Source organism: Aulostomus chinensis, chromosome 17 (assembly GCF_037954235.1).
Source record: "Aulostomus chinensis isolate RoL2024-O1b breed Wild chromosome 17, RoL_Achi_v1.0, whole genome shotgun sequence".
NCBI classification, from domain to species: Eukaryota; Metazoa; Chordata; class Actinopteri; order Syngnathiformes; family Aulostomidae; genus Aulostomus; species Aulostomus chinensis.
This window is the reverse complement of record NC_141336.1, coordinates 19,703,369-19,723,671: the sequence shown is the minus strand read 5'-3', so window position 1 is coordinate 19,723,671 and position 20,303 is coordinate 19,703,369. Positions and strand designations below refer to the sequence as shown.

At 42.0% G+C, this 20,303-nt stretch overlaps 1 protein-coding gene across 2 annotated transcripts in view; it reads right to left on the bottom strand.

Annotated features, from left to right (window-relative positions):
• Nucleotides 1-83: 83 nt before the first annotated feature.
• Nucleotides 84-20,303, bottom strand: part of LOC147246677 (latent-transforming growth factor beta-binding protein 2-like) — an 89,499-nt gene continuing 69,279 nt past the window's right edge. For both annotated transcript variants that reach the window (XM_086181939.1, XM_086181940.1), the window contains 15 exons: nt 19,686-19,811; nt 19,293-19,412; nt 19,033-19,158; nt 16,725-16,847; nt 15,950-16,078; nt 9,538-9,666; nt 8,968-9,102; nt 7,842-8,045; nt 7,635-7,727; nt 6,976-7,104; nt 6,637-6,777; nt 6,359-6,532; nt 5,982-6,260; nt 4,424-4,573; nt 84-2,618 (listed from right to left, as the gene is read on the bottom strand). In XM_086181939.1, the coding sequence (XP_086038065.1) occupies nt 2,443-2,618; nt 4,424-4,573; nt 5,982-6,260; nt 6,359-6,532; nt 6,637-6,777; nt 6,976-7,104; nt 7,635-7,727; nt 7,842-8,045; nt 8,968-9,102; nt 9,538-9,666; nt 15,950-16,078; nt 16,725-16,847; nt 19,033-19,158; nt 19,293-19,412; nt 19,686-19,811 (2,234 nt within the window). In that variant the 3' untranslated portion in view covers nt 84-2,442. The remainder of the gene's footprint in view (nt 2,619-4,423; nt 4,574-5,981; nt 6,261-6,358; nt 6,533-6,636; nt 6,778-6,975; nt 7,105-7,634; nt 7,728-7,841; nt 8,046-8,967; nt 9,103-9,537; nt 9,667-15,949; nt 16,079-16,724; nt 16,848-19,032; nt 19,159-19,292; nt 19,413-19,685; nt 19,812-20,303) is intronic.

The following is a 20,303-nucleotide window of genomic DNA, read 5'->3' as shown; positions in this document are numbered from 1 at the left end:
CATCTTGTTGATAGCTTCAGTAAATGATGGTAAACTAACTTGATGGTGTGTGCACGGTAAATCATCCAGGAGCTTTATAGACTTATTAATTTATAGAATTTTATTCTGATGACTGATAGTGATTACAGCCAAGAGGTAAACAAAAAAAGAATGAGCATGATAATTGTGATGACCACAACTTTACAACAAGGCTTTTAAAAAAAAAAGGCTTTGAATATTCCAACTTTTGACCCAAATGTTAGACTCCCCGTCCTCCTCAGATGACGGTTAGAGCAGCACACTAAATTACAGTGGACATCAAGTGGAAACATTTGCACAGATGTGGTTTATAGTTAATAAATGTGGGTTAAGTCATCCTGGAAAGTTAAGAATTTTACATTTCTGTCCAGCTGAGATTGCTGGAGAGAAGTTCAGTTCATTAAACAAATAATGCCATTATTTTTCTTTTTTATTATTAAACCTGAATATAAAAGACACAAAAGGTATGAGCGGAAATACAGAAACCAGATGAAGAAGGCCGATGCTGTCTACGATACATTCATGACATAAGGGTTCAACGGAGACTAAAAGAAATAATCACTATTATTTAACCGTAGAGTTACACAAGTTGGTGCTTGCATTTCAAAAGCATTGTCTTTGTAATTAGAGACAAAATGTCTGCGATTAGAACAGTGCTGCCACTTCCAAAAAAATATATATTTCATGGTCTGCTCCACAGGGCAGGGTATACACACACAGTTCCTCTGGTACAGTGTCAGCCACTCTCCTCATACATAAAAACTTTTGTACAGACATGTATACATCTACAAAGCTATAATGCCGGATTTTTTTTTTATAATTATATTTCATGTTTTATGTCAGACAAATTATTGGTTGTGCTATAATGCATTAAGAGAGTATGTAAAAAAAAACAAAAAACATAGTACTAGAGCTGTACAAAATATACCAAAACCTCTCCAATGAAGCCTTTGTCTTTACATGCATTCAGAGATGCACATACGTGGGAATGATCTGGTGACAGATCAGGGATCCAGTGGCACTGTACTTGCCTCTTCTTAAAAAAAAAAAAAGGACTAATTTAACTTCTTGTTGTTAAAAAAGTTTGGTACATGTGGTACTGTCAGGGGTGTTAAAAAAAAGTTAGTACTGTTGGGATCAGAGTCCAGGTTGTACTACTTCATTACTGGCACCGTGGAAGAGAAAAATATGCAAAATGGTGTCAAACAGAGGAAGGTAGTTAATACCTATTGCACCTTTTACAAAACATTATATAATCACATCATCATATACATCTAGAGTCTTCCCAGGTCCAGGCTGAAGTCTTGAAATTTTGTTGGTGGTTTCATCCCAGTTGTTGGTCCGGAGATTCTTCAACTTGGTGTTCAGCTTGAATTTAAAGTGATATTTCACCCCAAAAGTGTATGTTGCCTTCCAAGTACTCACCAAATGGTGTGTGGAGCTCACAGAGATGTTTTGCATTACTTTGTCATGATTCAAGATTGCAGAAAGAGCCAGCCATGAATGTTTGACTTGAAACTAATGACTATTAAACTGCAAGGTCTGTGCTACCGTGAAGGAGCGCAAGAGAATTTGCCAGCTGGTCACACTAACACTTGCTCATGCTGGTGCTGGAGTTCGTTTTTAGCTTTAACAGAAGTGTTTGTGGATTACTGGGCATACGGCTGGATAAAGTGCAGCCTGGTCTTTCTGGAACCACAAATAAGTAATGAAGGAAGAAAACAAACACCCCTCTGAGTTCAAGACACGTGTTTGTGAGTACCTGAAATTCAAAATACACTTTATGGGTTAAGTTTCACTTTTATCCCGAAGAATAGAAACCTCAGCATCCATTTAGTCCAAGGTTACTGCTGATTCAAAAACAGAGTGAAATGATATCTGCGGAGTGTTTTAAAAGACAGCAATTCACCAGGCTGATTTGTGATGTTGAATTGGTTTAAAAAATACTTTTATTGTCAGTGAAGTCAATTGGTCAGAATCATGTTTACCCTCTGAAGTAGTTTCCTAGCTAAGTTTGCAGAGGCCCGTCGTGAAAGAAATAAATAACACAAGAAAAGAAAAAGTGACAGAAAATAAAGTGGAAAATATATCTGCAAACCAAATTGCCCGGGGTTACTGAATGTAAAAGCTCAGTCCACAAAATCCCTTTAAGTCAAATGGATATCTGGTGTACTGCTAAATCCCATGTAATGAATTCATTCTCTGCACAATGAATTCCTGGCCCTCTTGTCGGTGCACGAGGGGGAAATGAGTGTATTCTGTGCTGAAAGCAAGTGTGGGTGTATATTTGTGTGGGGGGAATCGAGTTTGGACGTTTCAGCGTTACTGTTGGAGGTTTAGTGCCAGGCCCTCGGGAGAAGGGCAATAGGGGTGTAAGGGGATCTTTGAGGGAGCAGAAGAAGCCAGCGCTCAACAGTCACTGTTTCAGTTTCCACCCTCCCTAAGCTCAGACTCTGGGATCGCTGGGATGCATTTGTGAGGTTTGGCAGAGGCCACAAAGCCCGGCAAACAGGTGCACTTGTAGGATCCCTCTGTGTTGGTACACTGCCCGTTCTGACACAAGGCCACCTTGTCGCTGATGTCTTCACACTCATTTATGTCTGAAAGGAAAGGAGACATGATGAGTCAGTCAGCGGGGGGAATTTCACAGCTGAAACAGCTGCCGGCGCCACATGTCGGTCTTCCTCTTTGTCCAACTTTAGCTTTTTTATTCCTGAATAATCACACGATAACATTGATTTGGAAATTGTTGTATAGCTTTTAACCACATACGGTATATAAAATAGCCATTAGACTAAATTTGAAATATAATGTAATATATAAACACGGCAATATTTTGGGAAATACGGTTATTGGTCACACCCCCCCCCCCCCAACCAGACAAGAAGACAGATGGATCCTTCTCTGAGAGAGCTGAGACCCACAGAGCCCAGAGTGAGACCAGCTCACTGCTACTTAGCTTAGCACAATGAATGTAAGGGCTGTTTAGCATAACTCATTTCCCACAAGTTGTAGTTCGTCCTCTCTTTCGAAGGCAGACATGAGTAGGAGTAACGGGAATGTAGTTCCTCTTATGTGTCTGATTCTAAAATTACAATATTTTAAATTGTTATTTCATAGAAAATGTTACGCATAACCCTTTAATTCAGGAGAAAGTGTATTTGATTACTGTTACACTCCCCCTCCACTTCCATTCACTGCGCTAAGCTAACTAGCAGTAAGCCAGTTTCAGAGGATCTCAGCTCCCCACTGCACACACACACCAGAGAAAGGTATCCATCATCTTATGGATGGTAAATAAGTGGGGTTGTTTTCTGTAAAAACTGGCGGGTTCCTTTAAAAGCCTCAATAAAACATGAAAATATTAACATTTGGGGAAACTCAGACGGACTTAAATGGACCTTGAGGAGGAACGTGTCATTGAATTGATCATCATGTTCCTCTGTGTGTTGAAAATACAACATGATGATTATTAGCTGGGAAAAAAAAGAAAAAGAAAAATCATTGCATCAACATTCACATTTCACTCAACACAAATGATGTGTTGCATAATGTCTGGTCTTGTATATCTTTATTCAAACATGTCGTCATGTTGCGTGTCGGCTGGATGGTTTGAACTTCTATTCCCGTCCACCTTGAGCATTAAACTGCTCAGAATGATGGTGAAATTAACAATGGATTGGATAGTGTTTCCATTTGGCCTTCGAGTGATTTTCTTTTCCCTTGTTCGGTACGGGAGGTCTGATTGTCGTGTTATAGCAGTCAATCTCAAATGACCCTCCTGTTTATGTCATGTTGTGATGGGGAAATGCTCGTGGTGATATTTACAAGAGGAGGCATGGCACAAGCTCCCACATGTTTCCAGTGTGGGAACTCTCTCAGTATCCTTGCGAAAAAGGGCGGCCTTGGAGCTGCCCGATAGAATATTGTAATCATAGCTTTTCATTGCAACAAGACAATCTCACTTTCTTACTAAACAAACAAAGCACACTTAAAAGATATAATATCTGAGGTAGTGTACTGAGTGGTGAAGATTCAAGGCCTCGCTCTTGGCAGTGTGTAACCAGGCATATTCAGACCAAAGGCTAACACACAATGGTTTTTGGAGAGTACACCGCTTTCATTAGAATCTCATAAAACATCACTTAATGTGCGTTTGTTTAATTCAAAGTTTCTCCTTGAGCTTGATGATATACTGTATGATGAGGTACCTCACTGAAATGAATCCAAGACGTGGCTCCAAAGACATTAATTGTGAAGTGAGGGTTCACTGAGATTAAATTCACTGATTGCTTGTTGATTCTAGGAAGTCCCTGAGCATTTTGTATTTGGAACACAGTAAAGTGTCTGGATGCAGGTAATCTAGAGAGAGAGGTGTCCAAGATGTTGATGAGAAAGAACCCACCTATACAGGCCATCTTGCTTAGGTCAAGCTCGTAACCGTCGAAGCAGTCGCAGGTGTAACCTTCCCGCACGCGAACGCAGCGACCGTTTTCGCAGCCGTTCAGGATTCCACATTCTTCCGCTCGAAGACCCTCGAAGCTGTCGTAGCGCTCTGAATGGAGGACATATGTGAGGGGAAATATTATTAAAAATGAAGCTTTCCCAGACACTTTTATTGTTACATAATAGACTAGGTCCTTCTACTCCCTTCTGCGAGGTGGTCAATCACGCTATTACACAGTTTACTTATTACCGTCACCAAGGAGGTTATGTTTTCGTTTGTTTGTTTGTCTATTAGCTGGAGGATTAACAGCTAAGCCAAATTTCATGACTCCAGGGAGGGGTGGAACACTGACTAAGGAGGAACCCATGAAGTTTTGGAGTGGGTCTGAATCACGCTGCAACTCGGGTATTTAATTGATCGAATGTGCAGAGGGTCACATCATACACCAAGCTGTCAAAAATTCCTCCTCATAATGTTGTTGATGTTTTTTTACACATATTTGTATTTGCCACAATGTAGCCAAATGTCTCCCAACAGGCCTGAACTTAACTGAGTGAATTTCACACATGTTGACACCACAAACAAACAATTCATATCATTGCATCATGTTCAATTCATCTCCACTGCATTCAGTAGAGTGTCTTGTCTCTCCTGATATGAAAATCCCAGATACTAGTTACATACTTTGAGTCGTAAGCCAGAGTTATAGAGTTGTTTCCCAGCTGAATCCTTGTCTTTTACAGAGGAGACAAGCAGTTAGCATCACCATGACAACCTCTAACTGCAGTGGACAGCTGTTCTGATGTTTGTGGTGTTTACCAAACATTGGCTAATACTATTTTACCTACCAAGGGTAGTTTAGATATTTTTCATAACCGAGAAAAAAAAAAGACTATGAAAATGATTTAACACGATTATCCCCCTGTCCTTTCTTTCCTTCAATCTTTCTGTAAATGATGTTTTTTTCCAAGCTCAACTAGACTTCTGCATAAAGCTTGCTTTTAATTCAAACTCTGAAAGACCTTTACTTTATGAAATGAACAAAGAAATTAAAATATGCAAGAACTGTGAGGTCGGTTTCCACCGAACTCTGAATTGGCCAAGGTAGAATCAATTATGTTTTAGATCAGATTAGTCTTAGTGCCACCTGGTGGCATTAGGGAACGGTTTTTACACTTGGATGTACTCCTGGGTCCATCTCAAAGATAACTGCCAGATGAGAGCAGTGAACATGTGTAAGTCATTGCTGCCGCTCCTATGTATATCATAGTATACTCATAAATGTCAATCAAATGGTGAATCTGGGTATGTTTATTTTCATCAAATATTAAAGCTGTAGTCATGAATTTCTCAGGAAATATTAGATGGACAGACTTAGTGGAGGTCTACGCTCTTCGAGTCCCTTTATGGTTCATCCATGCATGACTGCAGATTATATTTATTATACTATATTACACTGTTAGGGAAAGATAATCCTGACAGTGTCTCCTTGTCTATGAGGGATGTATACACCCACCAGTCTGGGAATCCACAAGGCGTGGTTGGTGCTCCGGGGGCTGATGGATGGGTACACGGACAGGTGGATGTCGAATGCTGTAGTCATTGTCGTTGAACAAAGGGACACTCTCAGGAATGTCATAGGGTCCTGCAGGGCTGCCGTAGTTGTCCCAGTATGGAGGTATAAAAGGCTCAGCAGGATCCTCTGGCCCCTCAAGACCATACTCATAGCCTGGCCTCTCTCGTAGACTGTCTGAACCACCTCTCCGAGGCAGGTTGCACATCACTGCATAGTCGGCTGGAAGGAGCAGCACAAGTGACAGTCATATTTTTGAAAATAACAACTGTTGCCAAGAACAAAAAAAAAAGACATTTTGTGCATATTATACTTCTTACCTGAGTCTCTCCTGGGACAGAAGGCACACTGTCCACTCCAGGCGACGCCGTACAGGCAGCAACACTCGGTGTACGTAGTTCTGCGACCCTGGAGGGGTTCTGCACACATGTTGTCCCCCTCTAGATGCTGCCAGCAGATATCCATGTGCACATCGTGATTAGGCTCTAGAGTTTCTGGGAGAAACGATCAAGAATGGTTCACAAAACACGCTCTGTTTTCTTAACTACATGCACAGTATTTGTCCAAACAATACCGTTCACGTGTCTATGTGCCACACCTTCTGTTGTGTTGGTGCCAATGCAGCGCCGCCGTGTGCTGTCCAGAACTAACGGAGGGCTGCAGAAACAGTTAAAAGACCCAGCCGTGTTCACACAAGCTCCATCCACACAGGCATTTCCAAATTCACACTCATCGTAATCTGAAAAACAAAGTAGCACACAGATATTGCGCTATAAAAATATCACTTAAAAGTGGCTCAATGAATATTTGTAAAGTTGAAGCACCCTGCAAACAGAAAATCGTCAAAAACAGCTAGATTTGAGAACTCATTTGATAAAAATGCATGTAAAAGTGTAACAGTTAATCTCTAACATAAGAATGAAATAAGGTTTCTTACCCACACACTCAAGGCGAATGTTGTCATAGTAGAAGCCAGAGCGACAGTAGCAGGTATAAGTTGAGAAGAGGTTTGAACACTGTCCATTCTTACAGATGTCTGATCCAAACATTTCACACTCATTTGCATCTGTGAAGAGAGAGATTCACACCTTGGAGTGACATAAGTGCTAGAAACCGAAAACTGTCAACACTGTGTCAGAAAATATTGGCACCCTGCTTGCAAAGCCATTAAATTCTCTTAAAAGACGCTGTCAGGACACACAGTGATTATAGTAATTAGTCAGGTATGCAGGCAGGCATCCCATTAGGCCTTGGCAAGCGACAGAGACACCCTTGTAAAGGTGGTGAGGAATTATTACTGTTTATCTGGCTTTAAAAGTTACTGCAAGTGAAAATAAAACAGGGGCTGACATTGTACCTTTTCTGCCAATATAAAGTTTTGTGTAAAGGGAAGCTGTAAAAGCTTAGGGATGTCAATAAAATAAATGTATTTATGAGAGTTTATTAACACAAGTGGAAGTGAACACACGTCCAAATCTTAGGAAATATATCTGGTACACAGTAGTAACATGAATCCAACAAATGAATGATTTTCATTGGAATAATGAACATGTTGTGTCATGGCTGAAATACGCTTATTTATACTGATGTGAATACCTATGTAAGGCCGTTGCTCTCCCAGACTTTGTGTAGAGGAAAGAGGCACAGGTAGCAATCCACTGCCATGAGGGCACAACTGGTTATAATCATCTGAAACATAAAAAAGTAGAAAAGGGCTAGAAACAAATTGCAGATCACCTATCATTTACAATATTCTTTGCATATTTTATTCAGCTCATACAAAACACCAGCCTGTTGTTGTACCTCTTCCTGGAACGGGACAGGCGTGAATCTCACAGTTGTCCCCCCAACCTGCTCCCACCGTGCAGCAGCACTCCTGCTTGGTGGTGTTACGAGACAAGACGTTGTCACAGAGGTTGGCGTCGTTCAAGTTATAGTAACACTCTTTCCTCTTCTCAGCTGAGGGACCTGACGGAGCAGCTGGAGGAGCAGGTGTTGAGTCCATATCTGTCGCGGAAAACAAAGATAGATCTGAGTTAGGATGTCGGCTACCGTCTGTGTGGGTGGCAGATAAAAGTGGTGTCATCGCACAGGAGTAGCATCAAGTAGTTGCTCATTCATCAGTGTGTCTACATGCCTCCAAGCAGGTAGTGCATTACCCCTGCCTGCCACTGCTGAGCCTGCTCATTTGTCCGAAGGCATGGGCTCAGGCATTTCACCCATAAGCTGCCGGCTTAGTCAAATGGAAACACTGGCATGTGAGTCAACACACCATTCACTTTCACATGATTGATTAACACACGTCGAAAGCAAACAGTGGAATGTGGCAAAAAGGTACACAGAGGCATAGCTGGGGTTTAGTGCCCAGGCAGGAGAAAAAACATCCCCACTGCGGGCGCGCCGCTTAATAATGTAAATACGCCTCTTGCCTAGACACATGCGCCTATCAAGCTGAAGAGATGATGGTGTTTCCATGACTCAAAGGGACATTCTCTGTCTGAAATTGCAAAGTATTGCATATCTGTAACCTTTAAGATGATGTTAACATGGAAGGGAGCAATGTGTCTAATGTTAATTGCCAATAGCTACACCTTATTCTTGTTTGTCTTGGTGAGGAAATACAATAACTAGGCCCTCAAGGAGTTTTCTTGGCTCTTGCTGGAGAAGTTACTACATCATTTGTCTGAGGGATTAGGTTAAATTTTTATAGGCAATCCACCCAACCATAACCCCAGCCTATAAAACAAATGGAAACAGCCAGGTCAATAGATACTCGAAGAGACGTGGAGTAAGTCATGTCCACCTCGTCACCCTTGTTGTTTGGATAATGAGAGACGGCTCATTAAATCAGGGCAAACTCAGTCTCCCAATGATGGGATGGAGAATTAAGTCCTGTGAGGCGCTGTGAGTGCTGGTCCTGCGCTATTACCAAGGGAGCGGCACTGGCTGGTGATGGGATCAAATTCCTGATTGTCGTTGGGGCAGATGCACAGGAAGCTGCCATCGAAGTTCTCACACAGGGCCTCCCCGCACAGCGCCAAGCTCATCTCGCACTCATTCACGTCTGAGAAAGACACGAGAGGGCGTGAGGGTCATGCACATGTGCGCCACAAGGTCATGGCAAGGTCACTGTATCATCTAGTTACTGGGAGGGTTATTCATAGCCAAATCAGTTGTTAAAGGAGGCCTAAAATGGGGAAAGTTCAGATTTGCAGACTAAATTTTTTTGGTGACATTCAGTTTATTATTATTGTCAACAAAAATCAACACTTTCTGACCTCTTCACGAAGCTGAAGATTAGAATAATTAGACATAAATGTGTGCATGTGGGATTGATTCAAAATAAACTATTGAGTGTAAGAGAATATGTCACCGAGAGCAGTTGCGTGCCTCTGAACATCACTGGCAATGTATCACAAGAGGAATAAGCTAATCAGGGTTTGGCTACATACTCGGACGTAAAATGCAAAACACCATCCATGAGTGTGCAGTTACACACCGACACATTTGCTGCTATCTCCTGGCGGGTTGGTGTAGCCTTGATCACACTGGCAGCGGAAGGAACCATCTGTGTTCTCGCAGAAGCCGTGGTTCCCACAGATGGTCTCATTAACACACTCATTAATATCTGTAAGGCCAGAGAAAAGAGCAGAGCATTAATATTTACAACGCCACTTTAGTACAATGTTCAAACTACCTCGGTAAACAGTGCCTCTTTTCCAAAATAAACAGAACTACCATTCTCATTTAACAATAACAGCAGAAATGGCTGCCATCATAACATGTCAGAGATGGTGTACATATTAGACTATTAATTGAGAGAGAGGTTTCAAATATTTGTGTTTGTCAATTAATTCAGGGAGACTTTGTTACACTTCAGCAGGGGTGTGGAGTAACTACATACATTTGCTCAAGTGCTGTACTTCCATTTTAAATGTTACTTTATGCTCCAAGAAGGAAAGAGTGAATTCCCTTCCTTCTTGAAACTCAAATGTCGGCAGTTTTGAATAAATCAGTGCAAAAGTGATTCATGTGTGCAGGAATTCACTTTTTTGTACACGAGCGTATTCACGGAAGAGACAATGCATTTGAGTGGATAATAAAAGAAGTTTTTAAGCTACAGCACATTGTCTTAGTTTGAACCTAACTTTTTTGGCTTCTGACATTAGACAGAAAGCAGCGTGTGGTTGAGGTCACATTTCAGATGTCTCTGAGTTGTTAACAGCTCCACCAAATAGTGATTTCTCTCTCTAAACTTCTCACATGGTTTCATTTCAGTAAATGTTCAAAATGATCCAATATCTCGCCAAGCATCAAAGATTAGAGAAAAAGTCCAAAAACTGAAAACAGATTTTTTGTACCAGAACTGTTTTTCTTCTCTCTTCTCCCATTAATCATCTCACGACCTCTCAGATTGATTCGTCGTCCCTGTACATAAAACTGTAAATATAGTAGTTCAAACTAGTTTCACCTGCAGCTTCTAACATGCTGCAGACACATTGATGCTTAAGTATCAAAATGTTACATATGGTTTTATATAAACCAGAGAGGTCAAAGCTTTACTTTTACTTTTAATTATGTTTTGGTGCAAATACTTCTGCACTTTTACTTGCACGTTCATGCAGGATTTGTAGTGGGGTGTTCTTACGTTATTACACTGGTACTTTCATTTTTCCACCACTGCAGGTCAATGTATTATGGAGAGACAGAAATGTGGAAGGTGAGGTGGGTAAAAATGAGCCATGTAAGCATTAGCAGATTCTCTCCTTTAAAGGAACATTTGTGAGCAATTTCTTGCATACATCATTCAAAACTTCTTGGCATACGGAGGAAAACAGAGAGGCCAAACCCTGATACTGCAAAGGGGCAAGCCTTATTATAACCGTTTAAAAATAAATAAGTTTTAATGATTGCACTTTAGCTACATGAATTTGTTCTCTGGTCAGTCTACTGTAGGTTGCCACTGGTCAGTGTTAAGCTAGCGGTGTTTTGACAAGTTATGTGACACGCACCAATTATCAGTCAATGCTCTGAAGGTATATTTATAAGGAACAGCTTGTATTACCACATCCTGGGACAGCCCTTAAAGAGGAATAGTATTTATACAGAGATACCGTTAAAGGCACAGCATGTAATTTCTGACACTGAGGGTCTCTCAAACAAAACAGTAACAAAAGACAGATGATCTAGTGAAGTAGCGTTGGATCATGTCTTCCACCACCATTACCAGTACTGCATCTGACACCACACATGTCCATGTTTGAGGTCATGTGCTTAAATTGTCTTCGCTTCATGGTTAGTCACATTTATTGGGTAATGCATTCGCCCCAAAGCTGTTTTAATTTCAACATGCTAACTTATCATGAACTGAGCCAGCCACCCATATAGCTAATGTAGCAAATGTCGTGGGGTCAGTTAAATCGTGGCCGAGGTTGTTTTCCACGGTCAAAAGACTAAAATGCATAATTTACGTTATAGATTTCTCTGGGTTTCAACACTGTTGGAAACATTTGGGATAGTATAGTACAGAAAAAATAAACAGACAATATATGTTCAAGACGACAGCCGTTCTTAGACAATATAATGTTGAAATGTTTCAGCCGCTGCTTTTGTTATTGTTATTATTATTACCTCTGCCAAGGAGGTGATATTGTCAGTGCTGTTTGTATGTTAGCATGATTATGCTAAACCAAAACCTAAATTTTTCCTTTCTGTTTTCATAGTGGGATAAGCTACATAAATTGAAACTTCAGAGGTTAGAGGGGGTGACATCACATCTAGAGTTACAGAGAAGACCGAGGCTTTTTTTTTTTTTTCCATTTTGCCTCATGTTCATCCAATGATGTAAGTGAGGAAGTGCTGCTGATCTAGTTTATAACATGGTGCACATATGTAAACCAGAGAGTGACTCGTGACATACTAGTTTTCATAAAATTGTTAAACGTGTAGTGATTCACATGAGCTTAGAAGAGGTTTGCGCTCTCCCAATGCAGCTAAAATTAGATGTCACTCCACTCTGTCTGCTTTATTATCAGATGATTTCTGTTGACTTTTTAGTTTCACAACCACCCTCTATGACCATTCCACTCAAAGTTTCCATGACTAATGGTAAGTTGGTTTAGAATAACAGGAATGGCTATTTCAAACAAGGGAAAATGCTGACAATAAGATTACAACTACTCCAATTACAACCAGTCCACTGCATTGTGTACTTGTAAAGCTTAATTTGGACACATCTCATCCTGACATCAGTTGGGATGATGTCAAGTCCACTAGCACCTCAGATGTTTCAAACGCACGGATTTATAGAGTGAAAATTATCCACATGCTGTCTAAATCCATTTTATTTTGCGTCTGAGCGCTCATAAACCCTGCGTCAATTGAAGAAAACTGAAAATGGACCCAGAAAATCCACAACCCATCTGATTTGAAGGCTTGGCCAGGGCCCTGTCTTTGCTGTCAGCACAGATGTCTGCTTTCTCAGGCCTGCTGGGGGACTAGTTCTCTGTCAGGGTTCTTGTCCTGACTTGGCTACTTCTCTAACATATCTCCAGGGTCAGACGCAAGGGCTCCCACCAGCTAATAAAACTGAGAAAGACAAAACCATCTTTGTCACAAGAAACACTGAAAAGGACCGACATAGCTAGAAGAGACTCGTGGGAATAAACAACTGTAAAATGGACACATACTGAAAAACACCAACGCAATAGATTTGCATTTAGCAGCTGAGGGATTGCAAGCAAAACTATTTTTGGATGCTGTTAGAAAAGAAATGTCATTTCAAATAAATTTTAGAGAAAAATATCCCCACAGGTCAATCAAAAATAGCCTGAGACTGAGGTTTACTGTAATGCATATTGCAGTCTGAGTTATGTTTCCTCAAGTGTAAATAGCTTAAATATGGAATGTTGGTATGACAGCGGCGGCCAGCCGGGAGGTCAGGGAGGAGGGCGATGAAAGCTCTGTGCTAATATATGAAATAATCACTGTCTGCAGGCCGCTTTTCGTTCATGTGTAACATGGAACAAAATCTGCTGCAAATCACATGTTGGGATGAGATGCAATCAAAGTATCATCCCAGGGAGCATTACCACCAAAACAACTTTAATGACTTGTGTTTTTCTGTGCATGTGACTTGACCAACTACTTCAATTAGTCCATATCCACAGAGAGTTGTGCTAATCATAGCATTAATGGCTTGTGGGAAAACTGAGATAACTCCAAGAAAAACCAGTCTCACACCAGCAGGACATGAGGTTGCCTTTCCATGTAATAATCAGTTACATCAGGACACATGCAGCGCTGTAAATTGCCTGAAGCGGAGACAGAGGGAGAGGGTGAGGAGTTCAGCTTCGATAGGAGGTACAAAGGTTTAGGAGCGATCTGGACCAGCAGGCACCTGTCCTAATGGTCTGACCCAAGAGAATAGGCTTCCCAGTTCTGACAATGCAGAGAGAGTCTGTGCCAGTGTTAATCTGGTGCACATGGTGGTAGGCAACAATAATATAGGAATCAGTGACTGTTGGCTAACCCTCTGCATCCCACACTTCTCCCATACTCTCTGGGCAACCCCTTGTCTGATTGGACCCATATGAAGTGGTTATTTCACAACCGAGTGGGTAAAGATGATGTGAGGTACGCAAGAGACTGTATCTGTCATATCTACAACCTTTTTTGGCTGAACTACAATAGAATTAAATAAGCTGTCATATAACACGTGCAAGGGGAAAAAAAGACTAAATCTGCACATGAGCAATCACACACACATGGTAAAGTCTTTACATGTATATACGTTTACTGGGGTGGAAGGTTGGCAAGAGTTTGACCACATACAATTTCCGCCCTTGGGTAAGCCTTATTAAAGTTAAGGCATAGCTTGAAGGAATTTATGAGCGTTATGACGAATTAAAGCTTCAAAACAATGACACATCTACTCATAGAAAGCATGGCTTTTCACATGTTGTGCCCAGAGGGGCCCAGTGTATAGCAGCATCACTGCACGGCTGATGGCAGCCCCCAATAGCACAGTTGTGGCTGACGCGCTACTGCAAAGAAGTCCTGTTTTTCCCTTTTGTATTATGGTCTCTGAATCTAAATCAGTGCTGCAAGCTGAGCCAAAGACAACCACTGCCCCTTCTAAAATAAAACAACGCCCCTTGCAGAAACTGCACATTACAGCGTCTGGCCTCATCTTAAATATTTGATGATTTTTACAAGCAGACAAAAATGCCTCGGCGTAATTGAGCTCCCTCCCTGCATTTTTATTAGGGTGACGGCAGCATCTCCCACAACTTCCCATCGTGAGGTGAAACAAGCCACTATTGTGTGTAGTGTTAGGCTTCTGAGGGTAAGAGGGCTTGGTTCTCAAAGCTGAGCTATAAGAGTGTTTGTTGTGGGGTCTAGGGAAACACGAACGGCAGCTGGCATCATAAAATAGCAACGGGAAGAACGATGGTCACACATGGTCATAAATGGGGCAAGTTTAATCTTTGTGGAACCAAAGTGGACAATATTACACTTTTCCATTCAAGTCCCACCTAAATGATTAAGGCATGTCTGGCAAAATGCATTGCTTACAGCATATAATATTGCAGCTGAAGTCCTTAGTCTTGAAGCTGTGTGTGTGTGTGTTTACATCTCACTCCAATTAGCACTTCATTATTTGATCCTATATGAGCTCTGTGTTGACTCTGACACCAAAGGAACAGAGGTGAGCATCTGGTTTCTATCTGCGCTTATCACACTACCTCTGCACTCATCTGATGGTGCCAGACTGATCCTAAAGTTAAGTGAAGAGGCCGCTGATGTCAGGCTGATGGGAGGGGGGTCATCTGATGGGATCTGTCACTGATCAGCACCGAAGTAGAATTTTCTCCCCTGATCTCTATCTGTTAATAGCCCAATAAAAATTCGGCGTCACTGCATCTCTACAGCTAATATAACCTCTGGTTCTATTTCTCTAACACACACGCAAGGACATAAACACTCACTGTGCACACACACACACATTCACATACAATCATCCACAAACACCCACAGCTTCCATCTGCAGTCCAACACATCATTCCATTCTGATGCTCTCAGACTGTTTTCCCCTCTTCGCCTGTCATTCTCCAGTGACTGTTTGGATCCCGTCTTAATACGAGGAAATATTTGGCTTTTTGTTATTGTCTCTCAAAGACCTCATAAACGTTTGTTGTTTTATGGTGCTATGAGAGCAACAAAGCGCTAGAAAGTAAAGTGATAAACTCAAATCATTGTGCAACAGATCACATCACAAACCCAAGGTGTCTCTTCCTGCCAGTAAACACATCACAGCTCCATGTATTCTGGATGTCACGGAGATATTGTAGTTGGACAGCTGTGCAGCCCAGATGTAGCAAATGTACAAAAACAGCCAGCTAAATTAGGTGATGTGGAACCTGCCTTTGTAGGAGGGCAACGAGGTAAGAGACCCTCTAGGCTGACAAAGGAAGAACAACGGTGATCTAGTTTCACCTTGTCTATGCCAGACGCACTCCAGCCCGATATAAGCTGCTGGCTTCACTCACTGCCCCCAATGACAGTGCACTCCTCTCATAAAGTGCCCCAATTTAGGGGGCACTTCTTCTCATCTCCCTTCTTGTGCAAGAAGACCTATCTGATAGCTTTTGATTCACACCAGTGTCTTTGTGTCAGTCTAAGAGGAATCATTATCTATGCCCAGAGAGAGACTTGAGGAGTGAGTAGCGTGGTGAGTCGATTTTATCTTCAGGTCGAGCCAAAATTGAAAAGTAAATGAACTGGAGTAGGGCAGAGTTCTCAAGATACACACATGCCCCTATGATTTAGTTAGAAAGGCTGAAAATCTGTTTTTTCTTAACAGATTTGTGTTTGCTATTCTTTTAACTACACACGGGTTGACCACTAACCGCAGTCTGCTGCATCTTCTCCCTCCAGGCCAGACTGGCAGCCCCTGAAGCAGCGGTAGGAGCCAATGGTGTTCTCGCAGTGCCAGGTACCACACACTGAGCTTCCAAATTCTTTGCACTCATTCTGATCTGTGCAGACAGAGAGAGACAGATGCTGGTTAGTAACTGACAAACAGAGGCACAAATGCAACCACATGTGCGATCCAACACGGACGTATGCACCCCCGTGCGCGCACTCATATTCCCTTCTCAGCTCCTCTGCTTCCAGTCTAATGGCTGTACAGCAGGAGTCATCCAGGAAGTCTGTGGTGTAGCTGTCCTCAGAACACGCAGCAGGCAAGAGGAATGGCCAAGAACAATATTATCACAGCAACCAAAGAACTTGTGAAGGAGCTAAAGGGAGAAGTTCCAGAGGGAGAAACACCTCCTGCTCACAATGGGGTCATTCATACTTCCCTTGGGGAAGAAGGACTGCAGGCCTTGAGCCATGTCATCCAGGCACCCCTCAGTGCTTAACCCATGGAGGAAAGCCACAAACATGACTTGGACGGTTTTACTGAAGCGCGGTCCATTCTGACAATAGATAATCAATCACAGGCAATTGTTCTATACTGCGTATGCTTAATACTAAAGCATGATGGTGTAAGCGTGATGATCCAACAGCTAATGCTGACATGTTGGTTGACTCACAGAATATAAACCTCAGGGTAGAATTTGGTGGGTCAAACATGACTAAGCACAACATCACTATCAAAGAGGAATATCATTTTCTTACCTTCACAGTCTGCAGTATCGTCGTTGAATTTGAAACCAGTTTCACACAAACACAAGAAAGAGCCGTCGGTGTTGAGGCACTCGCCCCGGATACATACGGTGTCTTTACTGCATTCATCCATATCTAAGGTGAAGACAAATTGATACAGATTAATCCACTCGCTCACTGGTGCATGAGGGGCGGGGCCAATTGTTTGTCTGATGTCAACAACCCTCCATAATAATGTCTGACTTTGATCATCTGGATTATGATGGTCAGTACTTGAATACTTAGCCTGTCACTGTAACCAACCATGGAGGCACATGAGTGCTGCATTTTAGTATTCAAGTACAATCATTGTTGGTTATAGAATAGACTATGTTTTCATTTAAGTACATTTTTCCAGTATGTGTACATGAGTTTTTGTTTCTTTGGAAACTGATTACCGCTATTCCACTTAAACTATTGCACTTTAGACTTTTGACATCACTATGAAGGTTGTTACTTGTTACATTTCATCATGAAGCTTAGTTTTTTCTTTTCCAAAAAAATTGGACTTAGGAAGTAAATTTACATAATGTTCTGGGGTTTTGTCCACCATGGCCTTCAGTCACAGACTGACAACATCAAATTTACTCAGACCCTTGACTTCAACTCAGAACTGCACTCAATTGAGGGAACCAGCAACGCACATGCCAAGTTTGATGTCAGTGAATGGTTGTAACAGTCATGCATTTCTTACATTATTAGGTAGATGATCGAGGCTAGATCAAGATTTGTTACATATTGATTATTACTTAACACCATGCATGTCCTCTGTCTTTATTAAGCCTGCAGGGAACACCACTCCTGTTCATAAGTATCACTAAAAGAATGTGTAATCAAGCGCTTGTCTGAACACAAGATGCATTGGTCATTTGGAGCATGTAACGGTATACTGGCAAACAGGAAACAACTGGGGAAAACATCTACCTCAGCTTCTCGTGCTCAGAGCGCTCCCTGTGACTCATAAAAATTAATGCTACAAGCTTGATGAGCTGTGGATTGGTGAATAATTGCAGTATTACAACATAACTTGTAAGGTACAGGGAACTGGGGTGAAACCTGGTGGTGGTGGTGGGGGCAGGAAAGTCAACAAGTCTGTCTTTCTTTTCCAGCCTTTTGAACCTTTTAGACACGACAAATATTTGTACAGATAAGGAGAATTTTTTTTGTGTGGAAAAAATACTCCAGACAATAAGTAAATGCATAATTATGCGGTGACTATGTAGCTTTGGAGTTAATTCAAGGTCTTCAAAACCGGTACTGAAAGGCACAGCAAGGCCATGTCACAAGCTGTTTATCTTAATTAAATCTACATTACAGCCTGCTGTCAATTTATTTTATCACAATACATGTTCCATTTTTTCTTCAATACTTGTCTGCTCAACGCCTAGCATCATTTTAGCCTCATCTGACTAAGCCCATCTTTCACTCCCATAAACTCACATACCCTAATCCTCCCTTCACCCTCCCTATACAGACTCATAATAGAAGGTCTGGCTTTCATTGTGTCAGCACTGTACACACAATGACAGACTGCAAGAGAATATATGACAACTTCTGATTTATAGGATAATCAGAGCCTAGTATTTGTTGTGGCGGGCAGCCAAAGTACCTGATGCAGGCTGGGCAGCTTGCTCAGTGTGCTGTGGATGATATCTGGCACACCAAGCCTCTAAAGCCTCAGTGGAAGTACGTCTCTGTGCAAGGATTAACCCTGGTTCACTTAGTCACTCTCGCCCATTGCAGGGTGTTGCCAGAATTTTTACAAGAGCCTGAAGAACCCAACTACCTGCTTCACATCATCACAGGATTTCTCCCAGCCAGGCATCCTGTCTCAACTTCACCTCTTACAAGACACACCAGAAATAACACTGATCCAATTCTGACATCCTAGCCAAAAACATTTAATTTATTATGACAGCAAATGCTTCAGTTTGTTGAAAAGAGAGGCTTTTCTGCCTTAGCTGATGACCAAGCTACATTTTTCCCCCCATTGCTATGACCAGTGGGTCATTGGGTGCGGCTGGAATAACATCAAACTAACGTCGGAGCTGAGAGCGAGTGAGCTGAGACAGTTGATGAGGCCATGGGCAATTACACAGAATGGCTGGGACTGAGTAGCCATGCCAGCAGTCCCAAGCATGGCCTCAACACCCATGAGGGACAGTATAGTGAGGACACTGTCATTATTTCATTCATACTAACTTTCTCCAACTGTGCCTCCCAATTACACGAATCATTTAAAAACGATTTCCCACTCATGTGAGTATTTTTACTACTGTACCTTGGCAGCCAGTCATGCCATCGATGCTGTTGTATCCGTTTGGACAGGTACATGTGTAGGAGCCCTCAGTATTCAAACAGTCTCCTTCTCCGCAGATTCCCATGATTGTTAAACACTCATTGATATCTGTCACACACAAGCACAAATAAACACTCACAGCTTTGTGAGATAACAAGAGGTAAGCCAAGGGAGAGGCTCTACCCACTAATGATATATTTCACCAGTGTCAAATGATCTATTTCGCATATGTTTGTGTATACCTCTGCAGGACGTCCCATCCGCCAGCTCTAGACCAGCAGGGCAGGAGCAACTATAGGAGCCGATGCTGTTGATGCACTGACCTCCCAGACACAGGCTTGTGTCCTCACATTCATTCACATCTGCGATGACACACACAGAGATGTCATCAGTATGACACAATCACAGCAGCTGTAGATCACTGGTTCTCACTTTGAATTTGCCAAAGTTTTGTCATGTGGATGAAAACCATCCAGACCCCATCGAACATGTCAGAATAGTCATGCATCATCTGAACCAGCGAGGAATGACTTGTGCTCACGATAGTAGGTCATACTGGGCTGGAACGGATGACTGTGAAAATGATTGCACAGCCATCGTAAATTTTAGTGAGCGCGGTCAATCACCCAATCTACCTTCACACGAGAGCCCGTTGGGTGCCACAGTGTAGCCTTGGTCACAGGGCGTGCAGGAGAAGGAGCCCTCTGTGTTGGTGCAAATGCCCGTGGAGCATGCACCTGGCACCTGGCACTCGTCGATGTCTAATGGACAGAAGAAGAAAAGGTTAGCTATAGGTTATCATCTTTAGCAAAGAATCCACATTTTGCGAATCTACTATCTTATCTGTTAACATTATGAACGGTCGAGTGGCTAGCATACGGTACAGTAAGCGAATCCCTCTTTATTAGATCACACTGACAGTGTTTTATTAAAAAGGGTGGAAAGATAAGTATGCCGGGCAGTCGCCGAATCCAAAACAGCACGCTATTACAGGTGGTGTATAATTACTGAATCCACAAACAGTCGCAGGCTCACTGTTATGCGATCATTGGAAATTCCTCAGAACAGTGCAGATTGTATTTCTTAAGGAGAAAATAGTATGGGCCATTGTTGGGTGATTGAGATGAACAGAGTGAGTTCAACACAGTCAGCCTGTTGCAGTACATGCAAGGCTGCAGAGGGGTTGACTTCATTTCAAATTAAGTCCTGAATATTTTCCATGCTATCACAGTCTTCCATTAAAATTCGATCAG